The sequence below is a fragment of the Scomber scombrus genome, chromosome 5 (genome assembly GCF_963691925.1).
Source record: "Scomber scombrus chromosome 5, fScoSco1.1, whole genome shotgun sequence".
NCBI lineage: Eukaryota > Metazoa > Chordata > Actinopteri > Scombriformes > Scombridae > Scomber > Scomber scombrus.
The window spans coordinates 25,162,706-25,179,447 of NC_084974.1; the positions used below are offsets into that span (position 1 = coordinate 25,162,706).

The following is a 16,742-nucleotide window of genomic DNA, read 5'->3' on the forward strand; positions in this document are numbered from 1 at the left end:
TGACAGAAGCTCAAGAAAAGTTAACTTCCAACATCATCAGGATCCATGATCTGTTGATGCTGTCTGAAGTGTGAATAGTGAAGTGTATGACATTACAATCTTTTTAGTACCAGTCCCTCTTTTTGTTATTATAGTTTACACTGTCTTTTTGCACTAGTGTCCTGTCCTATAGACAATATTGTTTCTGCACTATAATCGTCTCTTGTACTATTATGTTATGCAAAGATTTGTTCAGTTTAGGTCTTTACTGAGTTACAGGCTACTTCAACCACAGCTCAACAGGTAAACATAGCTATTTTAAGACAGACTTGGAACATTTTCTTTTAGGTTTTAGATGATGAAAATGATGAAACTAGGTCCCAAGAGCAGCCAATCCACATAGTTTCACAAACACAGCTACGTACACCATAAATGGAACTCTAATGCTGAAAGGAGCATAATATTACATTTTATCCAGACTGTACCCTGTTAGGAGCACCCAGGTCTGTTAGTCAGGGTGAAAATCTTTATATTTATGTTCATTAATCTGTTCGGCAGTCAGGATTATTTCTTTTTAATGGAAAAGAAATTGGAGTCTTAATTAATTAGTCCATCATTTTTTTTGCAGATTCACAATTAACAAGTTGTGTAAGGAATGTATTTGAGTTGAAGAAGACTGACCTCTTGTGATGAGGCCATGGTGGTCTTCAAGGAGTCCAGGTCTGCCCTGCTGGACACCAGCTCTCTCTGGAGCTCTTGAAGCTGCTGCAGCTGATCCCTCTCCTGGAGGAAAAGAAAAAACAAGCCTTCAGGTTATTTCAGGTAACTCACATCAGCTCCGTTTGTGAACATAAAAAAAACCCTGATTATCTTGTATTTTCCTGCTTGTCAAAGCTTTGGTTACATGCTACCTGTACTTACTAACTCATCATAGTATGCGTGTTTGGTGCTGATATAAAATGTATGTCGTCCTCACCTGTCTGCCGGCTGTCTCCTGGGCGGCCTTCACCTTCTCGTGCATCTCTTTCTTCACTTCGTCCACTTCATCCTGTGCTGCCCTGGCCACCGTCATCTGCCGGGTCACCTCTGCGTTCTGCATACATGCAGAAGGACATGGGAAACAGATGCAAGCATGCAGAGAAACATACCAAAATAATTAGGACAGAGGCTGGACTTTCAGCTTGGGCGAAAAAAAGGACGCTACGAGGACAGAACTTAATTTAGCTTCAAAGTTTTTATAGGAGTGCACGAGGACGATGGGAAGGATTTTATGAATGTTTGATGTGAGAGTTGTTTTTCTCACCTTCCTCAGCAGGTCTGCGTGACTCTGAACCAGCTCTGTGTACTTCTCCTTCAGTTTGGTGTAGCGTTGCTCATTGGCCTGAGCTTTTTCTGCAAAGCGACAGTAAATGACTGAAGCATGTGTGGAAACTGCAGTTAAATCATTGCTACAATACAACAATAAACTTGTTTTCTACTTCCGCTATGTGAAAAATTAAAGGATGAGCATTTTTAAATTGTTGCTCCCCGTTTTGTTTCTGGTCTTAACTTTGTATGAGTGTAAGCAGATTTTTTTCTCACTGGAGAACATTGGAGCAATTAAATAATTTAAATTCTGAGAGGAAACAGCCTTCCCTAGAAATACATTTACTCTTCTAAAGTGCCCCACACCCACCCATGACACACTGATATTTTAAATATCTGCAGTCTACATAACTTAGTCACTGATATAACCAGAAGCAGATGGAAGAATCAGAAAGTGTGTCTAAAGACAGTAAATATCATGTCCCTGTTCTGCTGAAGTGGGACAGCAACAATTGTTAAACCCACTCCCCTATCACATGGTAGTGTTTGTGCCAGATTGAATTTCTTACACTTAACAACAACATGAATGGGTGAAAGTTTAAACAACTCATAAAATATTTTGCTGTAATTTACATTTCCTCAACACTACCTGAATCGTATCTATACAGTAGAAATAATTGATAAGGACAAGCTGATAGGAGTACTCACTCTCTATTTCCGTCAGGCTCCGTTGCTCCTTCTCCGTGTCCTCTCGGACCCTCCGCACGTCATCCAGCTCTGCTCTCAGGAACTCGCTCTCCCCTGCGGCCTGCAGCCTCAGGTGGCTCTGCTCTGCTAGCTCCGCCTCCAACTCACTGACACGCCCCCGCAGCGCCTGACACAACCGACCACTCTGGTGAGGGACGCAGTGAGGGGGAGGAATAGGAATGAGAGTCAGAGGTGAAGAAAAAGGTCATTCATTTCTTTAGTGTCTGTGTAAAAAACTTAGGTGGAATAAATAATGAGATAAATAATGGGAGGTTATTCTCCTCTTTACCTCCAGCCTGAAAGACTCCAACTCTTCTTTTAGGGCCTGGATCTCCCTGGTCAGCTGTTCAATCAGACGGTCTCTGACGGACACAGAAAAAAATCTCATCAATCAATGAAATGCTTAATGATCTTTGTTTCTAATTTTATACTGCAGTAAACTGATGTACGTGGATAAGGTAGTGTATATTTTTTTGGTGCAAATGTATGTAATAATGATTTCTCTCCTCCTTTAACTGTAGTTGTGATGATGAATTGTGATGAATATTAAAAATATTCAAATAGGAATGTGGCATTTTGAAGCCTTACTTGTCGTCCTTGCGCATGCCGTTCTGACTGTTGAAGTTGAATGGGTCGATAGCAGCTGAGGTGCCAAACAGGTCGTCAAACTTTGTCTCCACAGCAGCCTGGGTGTTTAAAAAAAGAATGTTTAACAGGAAAATAAAAACAAACCAGATGAAAATATCTACATTAAAAAAATTAAAAAAAACATTCACATGGTCTGATGTCTGCAATCATTACATACTCGAATTTGTAAGTTCAACATATGTTTCCTGTAGCTATGTCATCTAATGAACTATATACTATATTTCTATCATTCAGCTGGTTTGCATCTGGACTGCACTGTCGGTCCAAAATTAACTCATCATATCCTATGTTCACAAAATTGTCAAGTTCAGCTTCAAGCAGCTATGTGAAAATCAACATCACGACATGCTAACAAAAGTAGGATAAACAAGAATGTAAACAAATATACTGTTTCAAACGGGAGAATATTAGTGTGTACACTCCCGGCAGGTTATTTCCTGTTTTACCTCCTCCACTTTCCCCTCTTAGCATCTGTTCCCTCCTGAACATTCCCACTATTCTAAACATCGCTCTTAAATTTTTGATTGATGATTACAACAGCATGCAGCCTTGAGCGAACCAGCTCACAGAACAGATGGACTGCATTTAAGCAGGCACCATTCAGGGGTACTTGGATGGTTTAGTTACCGGCAGTGTGGGGACATCAGTGTCCACCAGGTCGTCTGTTTCCACCAGGTGCTCTGACTCAGGGGACGACGACTCGGCCGGGATCACGACCACAGGGCTGATGTGCTCCGATAGAGCCGAAGCACGCAGGAAGTTAGGAGGATTCTACAATGATCACACAGCACAGTTTATATTTTTATTATAGGAGAATGTTTTTTAACATTTGCAGCATTAAAAAAAGGATGTGCATAATACAGTTTCCCGAAAGCACCAATCAAAAATAGTTTTAAGAGTCTATAAATAACTGGTATGTAAACTTAAATAATCAAAAGGCAGAGGTGTTTGATGGAAAATGATTAAACCGATTTGTAAACTGAAGCATGAATCAGCACTCATGGGTTAACTTGGAGCTTAGGTGTGTTTATTATGTGGACAATGTTAAGATTTAGGGAGGGCAGTTCTCACCTCAGGCAATTGTGGGATCTGAATCAGCCTCTTGAAGTACTGCAAGTTACTGGAGCGATAAAACAGACTCTTTAACCTGAAGCAGAGAGAAGGAAAGATAAGGACATACATTAAAAAAGGAGAATGGTGAAACTTTGAAAATTCACTCAACATGGTACTAAAAGTTCTCCGAGTCACACACAGGGAGAACCAGCGAAACTGTGACCGACTGATTTTCTGCCTGTGTGCGTGACTGTGAGTGGAGGTTCATACTTCTTAAACTGTTCCTGGAAGCGATCTCTGTGGCCCTGGAGAGTGTCTGCTGGAAGGCCTGCAAGTACACACAAAACACACACACATATACATCAGTGGTTGGGAATGAAGAGTGTTCAGGTGCTGCCCATACATCTATGCTTGAATGCACACACGGATGATGAGATTTGTGGATGAATATATCAAAGCTGTCAGGTGAAACCCTCCAAATCTACAAAAACGCCAGCTTCTCAGAAACTGAGAAAAGGCTTTTTCAGATGCATTTTTGAGTTCATCCAGTGGGGCTTTGAAAGCTTTCATGAGCTCAAGGGGTCAGAGAAATTCTTAAACTTAGAAAAGAGCATGTCATCTCTGAATCTGAAAGAAAAGTATCAGTCATTTTAAGTTTTCACACATTATTTTTTGCACCTCAAGATGTTTAAGAGCTGAAGGTAAAACTCAACAGCTAAATCCAGTACTGATTAATAGAAGTAGGGCCTTGTGCAAGAACCGCTCGTATGACCAGGTTTGTTTTTCAGTGATGTGAACGTGGCATTTATCAGTTCTTTCATGCACATTTTTGAACAACATTCGCAATTCAGAGTGGTCCAGACCCATTCGTATGAATATGATAGTCTTTGTTCTTTGACTAAAATAAAATATGACTAAAATAAACTTAGGCTAAAGCAGAATTATTCTTTTTAACCATATTATCATCATTGTGGCTTGCCAACGAAATCTTTTAGAGAGGTTTAAGAGGTTTGTTTTTACATTTAACTGGCATATTTTGGTAGATCTGTTTTTACCTGTCATTGGCAAATTATTCATATTTTGATACGACTACTGACACTGCATTTTTTGTCATGCTTTTGTCTGCTGATTACACAGAGCAACATTTGAAGTTCTGCACTGTGACAGCTTTCTTTTTACTCCTGTATGACACTTTTATGAATGAAACCTTGTATTAGTAGTTCAGGGGTGTTGATGACAAAACAAACTGCACTGTTATGTACTCTATGTGAACTATTATTCAAATAAGTGGCATTTCCCTGTAGCTTGGAGTCAATACAGGTCAAATCATCCTGACTGGTGATAAGAAACTTTTCAAAAGACTTCAGAAATATATTATGAATATTTATGTCTTCACCAGAAACACTGAGAAACTTTGACTGAGTGCTGTTTCTGTTGAGCCTGTAGTTGTACCGTTTGACCAACAGAGGTGTGCGTCACTCACATGAGTGCAGCTTAAACAGCAGCTTGACGGTGTAGTCATACAGGTGGCTGCTGTCCAGGATGACTTGGATGAGGGGGGCAAGACGACACTGGCCCGCTGCCGTCACCGACACCGACCGAGACATGTCGAGAGAGCTGAATACTGGGAGGGGAGAGAAAAACACACACCCGACCGATAAATACACATAGAGGATCAACACACACACACACACATTAATTAAGTGTGTAAAAAGCAACACACCTTCCACTTGCGCTGATTGAAAAAAAAGGCAGGAAATAAGGGTTTAAAGTGGAGCAGAAACCTGAACACTAACAGGATTGTCTGACTCTCTCCCACCATCATTACGCCCTTCTTTCATTTCCCTGCTCCCCTGCTCACACCCTCACCAAAGCCTGAGAGCCTCTGTGCACTGCAGAGGTGTGGTTTCCTGCACACACACACACACACACACACACACACACACACACACACACACACACACACACACACACACACACACACACACACACACACACACACACACACACACACACACACACACACACACACACACACACACAAACCTCAGGCCTGGTCTGTTTAACCCTGACTGACGTGATGCTGTTAAAATACACCAGACCAGAGGAAGAAGCTGACAAGGCCTTTGAGATTGGGGTGTGAGGTCACCCAACACAGACTGTAATGTTTTGGGATTATTAAATCACACCCAGCGTCCTACTCGCTCAAAATACCATGTTACAAGAAGAACAGTTGCCCATTTTTCGCATGAACACTAATGATGAGATATGGTTTACACAGATGACTGTAATGCTTGTAATAAATCCTCCTGGATGTCTTCATTTGTCTGGAAACAGGAGGAAGAGGAGGAGGAGGAGATAATGCCATCATCAGATTCCAGAATGAAAGGTAAGATAAATAGAAACCAGACTGTAATTTCCTCTCGCTCATTTATGTGGAGGGGAGCGTAGTTTTTCCAGCATTTCTTCTGAGTTCCTGGTCACATACTGGCCGTCTATTTTTAGTGCTGTCCATACTTTAAGAGACCTGGGATGACTCACAAAGACAACAACAGGGCTACAGTGCATAAACTGCTAATAGCCTTGTAGCAGACTGAGTCAGATGAGGTGGAGCTCTGACGTTACTGCCGATATCATCTGTCCACCTCTGTCTGTGGACGGTCTGTGTCTATTTCTGTGCTCCGTTACAGATGAAGACCTTTCAGTCAGACTGTGTTCTTCCTGTCTGTCGAAGTGTGAACTCATGTGCATCAATCTGCATTTGTGCCCATGTGCAACGTCATGCTCGGTATCAGATAAGCGCAGCTGGTAGCATGGAGCAAAACAGTCAGACGGACCAGAATAACTTACCACCCAAGAAGAGGTTGAGTTCACACTCCAGGTAGTCAAACATCTCTACTGTCAACTGGAAGCTGGAGAGAAAAGATACAGAACAAATAAATCAAAGCTTTTTAGAGACTTCACACGTCCATTTTCAAGAAAGTGATTTCCAGTTTATGCACATATTCTGGCCTCTGTTCATGATTTTCCACTCGCAGATGAGTGTTGTTTCTGTTTCCTGTTCCTGACACTCACAAAACACTGGATAAATGCCTTCCTGTGCTCTGATTTGCTGAGTCATGCGCACAGCTGGATCTCACATAACAGACACCTGTAACTGCTTAATGCAGCTGTTACTGAACTTGGAATAAATCCAACGGGTCACAAAAAGATTAAAGGGATAAAAAAAGGCATTCTTCTTCTGACATTCTTCAAATGTTTGTTTTTTTTCTTTATAAAATACAACATACTTTCTCCTCTTCAAGTCTATGAAAATCTGTTTTGTTTTGCAACTGTCCAATAACTAAACAGCTTGGAGGGTGTTCTCTTTTTACTCACACTAATAAATTATGTTTGCTCTAGATAAGATTATTTTTTACTGTTTATCTCAGCTTTGTGGTTTTGGATGAGATCATAACATTTAAACATGACTATGAAATGTATTAAAACACAAAAATATGTTCATCATTTGAATTTGTCAAACTGTTTTTTCCACCAGCTTGTGTAAAAAAACAACTCTTGTCTGATGTAATATGATCCTGATGTGGCTTATTCATACATGAACGTCATGATCAAAATATGCATCCAGGTTCATTTTATTTCACAATCGTGTCCCAACAGTTGAGAAACTCATTCATAACCACTACCACAATAACAACAACAACAACATCTGAAGCAGCGACAAGCCACACTCACAAGTTGTTAACGTCATTCTCTCCCGCCTCGTCAAGCTGTCTGTTTGACATCTGCAGGTTGCCGGGGAAACGAGGGTTCTGAAAGAGAGACCAGATGAGGAAGCTTTAAGCTCAAATAACAAGTTCAACGACTCCGCCGTCCATCTGAGACAAGCACATGTCCATTTACGCTGATGTTTTATCCCTTTAACAAGCTAATAAATTTGATCTTATTTATTGGCCAGGCGAACAAGAAGTGGTGGAATATAACTACATACATTTAATCAAGTACTGTCCTTATGTCATTACTGAACTATTTAATACTTATAATAAATATTGTACTTTTTTTCACTACATTTATTTGTAACTTTAACAACTAGCTGCTTTACAGATTTGACATATAAAACACATGATGATGATATACTGTTATAGATTAAACTATCCAACAGTATACAGTATACTAGTTCAACCTAGTTAAAACTATAACAGTTACACTGTACTTACATCTCAGTACATCCGTAATCTTAATCCAATAATCTAATATTACAGTAACAGGGGCTAATAGGATTTATTTATACTTAAACAAACAGAGATCAGAGTATGTACCTACGAGCATGATTTGTGACATCACAACTTGTTTTTTGTCGTGGTCCAATATGGTGCAACTTACATAAGTATGATGTCACTTGGACCCTCTGGTACTCATACACTAAGAACTATTCATTGATTCTTCATTTTTCAATGAGGTAGAAGGGAAAGGGAATTTATAAATGTTTTTTTTTTTAAGTGACTTATTTAAGTGATATTTTCAATGCACATCTATCAATGGTAATGGAGTAATTTTACATTACAGTACTGCTAAAAGATCTGTATATTTCCTCTACCTCTGCTGGCTGGTGGGTTTTTAAAATGAAACCCTTTAAACCTCTAAATGTATCTCCATGTACAGTAAATGTCATGTCTGTGTTCATCAAAATCAAAACTAAACCCTGGTTATGTATGAAACACGCTGTTGAATGGATGCTTGTCACAATGGATTTAAGTGGAAGCACAAACACTTGCAAACTAGACTCGTTTCTCTCTGCCTAAATGGTTTTGTAGTTGAATACTATTTAAAGTTTAATGCTATTTCTTTGTAGTGAGCAGGTGCGAGGACACTAAAAAGACAAAAAAAGATGTAACTTTGTCTGTACTGAATATTTTACACATCATAAGGCAGTGGTGGGCAAATAGTGGCCTGTGAGCCAAATCCAGCCCTCCAGCCAATGTGTTTGGCCCTGGATGAACACTCAAGTTTTGACTTCCATAATTACATCAAAAGTTTTACCTCATTACAATGCTTGTGGAAATCTCTACAAATATAACCTTGTTACATCTGATACTGCCCCCACATGAGGAGAGAATTAAAACCATGTTGCAAGTGTTATCTGAACAGTGTATGGTGCTGAAATTAAATCTCATAAGACCACCAGATATTCAATTTTAATTTGTGGATTCTAATGCTGTTTTAATCACAATAGCTGTTCTTCACAAGCACAAGTAGGTGGCAGTCTAAGAGAAAATAAATCTAAGGCAACAACAACAGACTTTCAATCATCCCTAAATGAAGCAAGTTGCTGTTTATCTTAAATTGATTAACTCATAAAGTACATCTTTAATCTAATTGTAACAAAGAATGTATATTCACATACGAACCAAATTAGTGGTGAAATAAGCTCTTACTCTTTTAGTCCTCACTTACAATCATAAAAAGGGTAATTAATCTATTATACTCTCAAATTAATTTAAAGAATTAAACAAAAAATATAGCCCTGCATTTCCACTGCAATGCCTTATGGCTCCCAATGAAAACTCTTTAATGTAATATATGTACATGTAAACATTATATAGGGATTATTTTGCAAGTAAAGATGATGCAGGCAGATATTCTCCTCAGCTCGCCAGCTCTCAGCAGCTTTAAAGTTAATATGAGACTGCGTTAACAGGAGTTGATTGTTGATTAATTGACCTTTATTGAGTGTGAGAGGAGACGTGTGTGTGCACTACTTCCACCTCTGTGAGCTGAACAGTTGTTTAAGATCAGTTTACAGATTAACCTGTATGTTGACGTGTGCGTGCATATAAAGACATAATTTAGCAAATCCTGGGCACGGAGGGGTGAAATAAAAGTTGATTAGTCACATTATTCCTTTGATTCTAAAGTGGCGTTGTGGTGAACACAACCCCTCACCCTCGGGTAAGATTTATTTAGCCTTCAGCGGAGCAGAAACTAACCACCTCTTCCTGTGATTGCATCAACACAGCATGTCACTCTCTCCACGTCCACTCCTGCTCAGCTGTCTCATAAAAAGGCTACATTACAGATTATTGAGAGGCCATTACTGTAAAAGCCAGAATTTTCTATGAAGCCGAACCCCTCGCAGAGACACGCTGGCACTAAAAAGAGAGTCTAAGACAAAGATAATGAGTGATGAGGGAGACTGGTGCTTGGTTTTATAGGCCAGGCCAACTCACTTTGATGTGAAACTCCATTTTGGTGATGAGCAGTTTGAGGTAGATGCTGCACAGCTTCCCATAGCCTTCACTCAGGTGGCCCTGGGGGGGAGAGAGGGAGACAGGACAGAGAGAGTGAGACAGAGACATAGGAATAAAAAAAAGGACATGATCAAAGGTAGGAAACAACCTCTCCTCCTCTAAGAAGACTTGCAGGTTCGCTCATTACTGAGGAAGCAAATCTTTTGATATTTTGAAGAAATTCAGTGTGGCACTCTGGCTGAAGGCAGCATTCAATAAACATACAAAGCTATTTACATACTGCAGGGCTGAACTACTCCACAGCAGTCAGATGAGCTCCTACCAAACTGAAAAGCATATCAGAGTTTGGAGCAGGTACAGCTCACTTTAGTCTGTGTGAAAATGCCTATGATCTGAGAGTGGGGGACAAAGTTGAATAGCCATTTCACTATGTGTCCAATCACTTCTCACTTCCTCTTCCTTGGAGCCTGGGAGAGCGGGTGGCGATGACACAACAGGAAGGAGAGGCCACAGCCCCGGTCGCAGGGACCACACTTCCTGTATCCTCCTGCCTAGTGACATCAGCAAAAACTGACTAATAAAAAAAAAATGTAGGCGGTGTAAATCCAGGAGTATGTTGGATTACAGCATCTCCACCCAACACAGTGTTGCTTAACACATAACTGAAGAGCGACTGTTGAAATTTGGTGGCCTAAAGGTGTTTATGCAGACTTACACAACAAACCCTGTGACTTTCAACAGAGATGTTTCCTGTTGTATTGTATGCAGTAAACATAGCACAAAATAATGTCCCATTATTGAAAAAAAATAAACAGGTGAGAGCAGGAATTCCACACAAAAAAGCTAGAAACTAGTTTATATAATAAACACATAGTCCGTCACTCCACTCCAACAGCAGTAAGCTGACTAGACAAAATCTTGTACTGTAATGTGAGGACCACAACAATGAGGACAGCTGGTGGCTCTACTCTGATGGTAATAACCAAATCACAAGCTCCCTTTTAATTTTTTTTCATTTTAAGGGGCAAATCACACAACAGAAACCTGCCGTTGCACTCCAATACATGAATTCAGTGCAGGTGTTCAATGTCAAAAGGGGCTCTCCAAAACCAGGTTGGCCATGATTTCCTCTAAATTTCAATTCAGCATACAAAATGGCACATGCCACTTATGCTGAGCACTAAACAAAACAGTTATGTAGGGAGTGGCAGCATTGTAAACAACACAGGCTAATAAAAATGTTCTTGTCGTATCTGAATTTGAATGGAAATGTTGCTGTGCAGTCTCTGCCAACATTAAAACCTGTGAAAAGCTGAAATTAAAGATTACCACAGCATGTCCACCACCAGCTGCTCTTCCATCATGAGCTGATAGAGAATCAGCATAATACCTGCCTGTGCTCATTGTAAGTGTTTCTACTGTTTCTGTATCACAAAGGAGTTTGATTTTGTATTGATTTTTCTTTTAAAGGTGAAAATAAAGGTTTTACATCGACAACTCTTCCTGTTATTCAAGCATGTTTCATTTTTTATTATTCAAGATGCAAAGTCATCCTCACACTCACGACTGCATGCTGTGACGAAATGCTGTAATGAAACAATCTTTCCTTCCTTACCCACATCCTGCTCATATCCGTTAAATCAGCCTTGTTCCTCATGGAGTCCTTTATCACCTGAAAGGATGGCAGCAGGAGAGGAAAGGAGCAGGTTTAATTAACCCAAATGTAGATGAAGTTTGACGTAAACTTGAAATTAATCATTAGCATGAGCATGAGTGGATGGAGTTTGAGACAGTCTGTTTTTTGTTATGTGAGTGGAAATGGTGTTAATGTCATCTTTACATACGTTTGGATGTCCGTCTCGCAGTATCTTGTGGAAGACGTGGCAGAACTTCCAGCAGAGCACCGCGTTGCTGGAGAGAGGAAGCCGGTTGACCGCCGCCCAGAAAGTATGGGCGCCTTTCTCATGATGGGTGCCCAAGATGCAGGGTGACAGGGACGGTCAAGGATCACTGGCTCATATGGTAGGACATTTTTCCTATGTGGCTTTAATATGACTCCTGCCCAATGTTACATCATCATCTCTTTTCCTCTGTCATTTCCTTCTCCCAATTTATGTTTCTCCCTATTACTCGGTCTGGACACCTATTATGTCACTCTCCAGTCTTAACAGAGACCTAATAAACTTAAGAATCAACCCTGCCCCAAAAAAAAATAGATTTTTAAAATGTGTTTGAACTGATTTCCCCCAGTTTCATATCATCAGATGACCAACAGTTGCTGCTGCAATAAAACACTTATTACTTTAAACTGCAGTAGTTGGAAACTACTACTGTATGTTGCCAGTTTCGACTGACTTTTGATGAAAGAATAATGGGAGAAAAGCCCAAATGAGCTGCTGATTATGTGCCAGAGTTGTGTATGAAATATGGTTCAACTATTTTTAAATCCCAAATGACATGCTTTTTAATTTACAACATCAAAACCAACAAGTCCACATATCTAGTCAGAGCATACATTAAAAAAAAAAAAATCATACTAATCAGGCTTATGTATACATTCTGTTTAGCACCTTCTCTCTTTAGGATTTTTAAATAACAGATTTGGGCTTTTTAGTGTGTTTGATGAAACAAAAATAGAAGAAAGCTCCAAACAGCACTCCTCTCTGTCTGATTTGTGTTTTGTGTCAAACATGACTGAAGTAGAGCCACATGTAGATGCTGGGGTTACACTAAGTTTGTTGTTTTGATCTTGCACTAACGTAACCCTCCAGTTACAAAGAAACACTTCAGTCCCTACACACACACACACACACACACACACACACACACACACACACACACACACACACACACACACACACACACACACACACACACACACACACACACACAGGAATCTGGACATACTTTTTCTCCTCACATTCTCACACACACAGACAGACAATATAAGGATATTCCTGGCATGCTTCTCTTTGACAGCGACCTCCTGTGTGTTGATGGCCTTATTGATGCTGACAGCCTGTAGAGAGGAGGAAAGGAAGGGCAAAGGAGAACAGAGGAGAGAGATGGAGAACACAAATCAGCCCACAGTTTTTTTTTTAAACAATGCTTTCAGGAAAACCTTCAAGTGTCAAGTGTGTCATTTCAAAAACTTGATACCCTTCCACCTTACAGAGAGCTGCTTTTCCTTCTCTAACCACCCCGGGAAGGGGAAGCGGCAAAGTTTGGGTAAAAGGTGATTGACCCATTTTCTGCAGAGTTGGTATTCAAGGCAGCAGCTCAGAAGCCTGAGCTCCTCTCTGCTTTTGATGAGCTCTACCGCCTCAGTCACATATACCATCACATCTCCCTTTTACCTGCAGAATACAGTTGCCCATCTCAAATTACGGACAATCAACAGACCGTGTAAGAGGGAAAGGGATGTCAATATAGTGGGTGTTTTAGCTTCTTATGCGCCCATCAAGAAAACATCCTCCTCCTCCTGGCTAAATCTTAGAATAATAAATAGTGCTTATTTCCAGAATGAGGACAGGAAGACAACACTGAGACAACCAGAAGCCTTCATTCACATTTCTTTGGTAAACATGTTAACATGACAACTGGAAGCAGACAAATGAGGCTACACCAACAATCACTCGCATGTGGATGAGAGCAGTCTGTCTGTGCTGCGAAGGACAAGCTAAAACTGAATCACTCTAATTAAAGTATCATTTAACCCATATCATAGAGACACAAAGTTGTTGCGGCAGTGGTGTTTGATTTGAAATATTTTGCAGATATTTCGTCACAAATCACATTTTTACATCATGATAGCGCTACATTACCAAAGTTATTACCAACTCATAAAGTTGTAATGAATGTGTGTACCAAAAGTCATAATCCATTCAATAGTTGTTGAGACAATGTGAAGAATCTAAAACGCATTAGATTTATCCTCTAGGGACCATGAATATTTGCACAAAATTTCATAGCAATCCATCCAATGGTTATGGAGATATTTCAGTCTGGATCAAAGTGGCAGACTGAACAAGCCATTTATACAGCTCACCACAAGTGTGGCTGAAAATCGTGTCAATGTTTTTATGTGTTGGGTGTTAAAAAAGCAAAGTCGAGTGGTGAAATATGTTTCAAAAATAACCTACAAATTTTTGGTCTGCATTGTTTGAGAGCTTAAACCATTTCACATGACTTTCAAAGCGAGGTGTTCTGCTGCAGCAGCATCTGGCTGGCATATCACATTGCACATGAAAGGAAAAAATAAATATACATCCCTTTCAACTCAAAACTAGGTTAGCAAAACTGTGCCTGAAATGCTGATATGTAGACAATAAAGCCAAATGTGCATTTAGTCGATACGGTATCATGAACTGCGAGCGTGGCGCCTGAGGTCAAGAGAGGACAGGAGGCCTGTTTCATAATCTCACTTCCCACAGATGTCCTGAGTCTGCTCCTCCTCTTCCAGTATGTGAGCTGTCAGGACTGGAAGTTCACCGTGAGGAATCACTGGAGGAGGAGGAGCAGGAGCGAGCCAGGAGGAGGGGAGGAGAGGGAAGGAGGCAGGAATGAAGGGAAGGAGAGAAGGGACAACTTGGAAGCACTGTCACTCTGATCAGTCTGTGAAAATGATTAAATTCCTGAATGACTACATCTATAGCCCTCTGACACAACATGTCCTAAAAGCAAAGACACAAACAAGCTACCAGGTGTTTCAAATCTCAGTGCAGAGAATATTGTGTTAATAAAATGAATCCCTTGAATCATGGATTATGAAAAAAGAGCAAAGAATCAGGTTTAAAATGCAGCTCCTGCCTCGTCTATACGATTCACTTTAGATATCCCCTCACACAAGTACGGTGTCATCTGTATGACATATCATCATCCGGCCGTGCGACCTGGCAAACACAAGCTCTGTGTTTGCAAAAAAATCTAATTTACGAGTCTGCTGGAGTCACTGAAGCAGAAGAGAGAGCGAAGACAGGCTCGAGCCGGTGCAATGCAGAGCTGGCTGCTGCTTTAACATATCTGACTTTAAAAATTCCACACCGTCTGCGTTCGGTTAGTAATCCTGCCAACGACGAGACGTCACCACAGCGTGTTGTACAGATAACTGACCGTGCTTTCATGACCTGTCATTAAACATGCATGATGTTTATTAAATGTGTATAACACCTGTCTTGTTGTATCAGCATTTGCCAGGACTCTGGTAGTGTGTCAGTACTGTGAAAGGTCACCGTCATGTCCACGCTGTGCCGAAACTACAATCTGCTTCCTCTGCTACAAACCACGAGAGAAAAGTTGAATTTCAGCATGTGGTTTGAATTCATTATCATCTCTTATTTCCATGAAAGCCCCTGCTCTCAACAAAATCACAGACTAACTAGTGGATCAATTACTGGACACAATTATTATTATTATTTTTTTTAATGGCATGTAAGATAATGAATGACACTATGACTACTTTAAGCTAATAGAATCAGAAATGTGAAACAAACAGGAGGAACATTTGCGTTCAAGACTTGTGATTTTAAGAGATGGTCACTCAATTCTGTCTTTGCGGTGTCACATCTATAGATTGGCCATCGCCATTAACCGTTGTGTCTTTCAATTTCTTTTCTTAACATATGTTGCTATGTTCTTACATGTGTGAATGGACCTCTTGTGTGTTTCCAAACCTGACTGGCTCATAATTGCTATTTACTAAATAATCGTAACTCAAGTTCCACTAACTACCTTTTTCTAAAGCTTTCAACCACTTTTCACAATCTTTTCATCATGTTATCTAAGTATGGAATATGATGAAGACAGAGAGATCAAGTGGAAAGCTCCTGGAAAAGCTAAAAGTGTAGTTGGCCCTTGAAGATGATTTTGTCACAGTTCTGATTCCAACGTCAGGAACTGACTTCTTATTTTACTCAACATTTGCAGCTGCGTTTTGCCCTTGGTTCATATTTTACCAGCATTTGGCTGGTGACTGATGCTACTCGATATACCCACAACAATACAAATGTTGATATATAAACACTACTAGTGCATTGTTAGAGGGCCAAGTTAAACATGGACACATTGTGCAGCTATATACATTTAATTGGCATCGTTCACACCTTCAAATGAACTAAACTACCCAAGTTAACCTTCCAGCTTTTAAGTAAACAGTTTGACTGTGTGTGAATGTGACCTTTAACACGTACTAGTGGAGGATATTCACAAAAGCTACTTCAGTGCATAGCTTAGCCTGAGCATTATGTTGACAGTCTACCGTGCATTAGCAAAGAGGGAAGTGACTTGTGTCATTTCCTGTGACTTTGCTGGTTGTTTATCTATTAAAATAACAACCAAGACATTATCTCATCACTCAAACAGGGTCACTGCAGTGAAGATGATACTAAACTTAGATAGTTTTGATATCAGATGCTGTTGGATATTAATATCACATTTTGATCACAATAACATTTTGGATTTTTTTTTGGGTGTGTTAATTCAAGTTGTTTTGCTTCCCCTTTTCTAATCGTCACTCACTCACTAACACACACAAATCAAGGGTTGATTGAGAAACTCCCAGCGCAACTGGTTCCCACATGAGGATGACCCAATTAGCCCACAGTGAGACTTTGTACTTTGTGTTTGGGTTGAATGAAAGTGCCAGCTGCCTAGGACTGCTGGCATTGGCTGAGGTGGCTTGCTGGCATAGATGCATCAATGGCCTATTGGCTCCTCGCAGTGTGGCCACGCAGAGCAGCTGACGAGGAGAAACGATGAGAAATT

At 40.3% G+C, this 16,742-nt stretch overlaps 1 protein-coding gene across 2 annotated transcripts in view; it reads right to left on the reverse strand.

Moving 5' to 3' along the window:
* Window positions 1-16,742, reverse strand: part of hip1 (huntingtin interacting protein 1) — a 44,003-nt gene that overhangs the window by 11,999 nt on the left and 15,262 nt on the right. For both annotated transcript variants that reach the window (XM_062418808.1, XM_062418809.1), the window contains 16 exons: window positions 12,936-12,999; window positions 11,825-11,967; window positions 11,596-11,652; window positions 9,960-10,040; window positions 7,468-7,544; window positions 6,583-6,644; window positions 5,216-5,356; window positions 4,003-4,060; window positions 3,751-3,826; window positions 3,307-3,450; window positions 2,620-2,717; window positions 2,321-2,393; window positions 1,993-2,176; window positions 1,283-1,371; window positions 956-1,072; window positions 661-762 (listed from right to left, as the gene is read on the reverse strand). In XM_062418808.1, coding sequence (XP_062274792.1) covers window positions 661-762; window positions 956-1,072; window positions 1,283-1,371; window positions 1,993-2,176; window positions 2,321-2,393; window positions 2,620-2,717; window positions 3,307-3,450; window positions 3,751-3,826; window positions 4,003-4,060; window positions 5,216-5,356; window positions 6,583-6,644; window positions 7,468-7,544; window positions 9,960-10,040; window positions 11,596-11,652; window positions 11,825-11,967; window positions 12,936-12,999 — 1,566 coding nt within the window. The remainder of the gene's footprint in view (window positions 1-660; window positions 763-955; window positions 1,073-1,282; window positions 1,372-1,992; window positions 2,177-2,320; window positions 2,394-2,619; window positions 2,718-3,306; window positions 3,451-3,750; window positions 3,827-4,002; window positions 4,061-5,215; window positions 5,357-6,582; window positions 6,645-7,467; window positions 7,545-9,959; window positions 10,041-11,595; window positions 11,653-11,824; window positions 11,968-12,935; window positions 13,000-16,742) is intronic.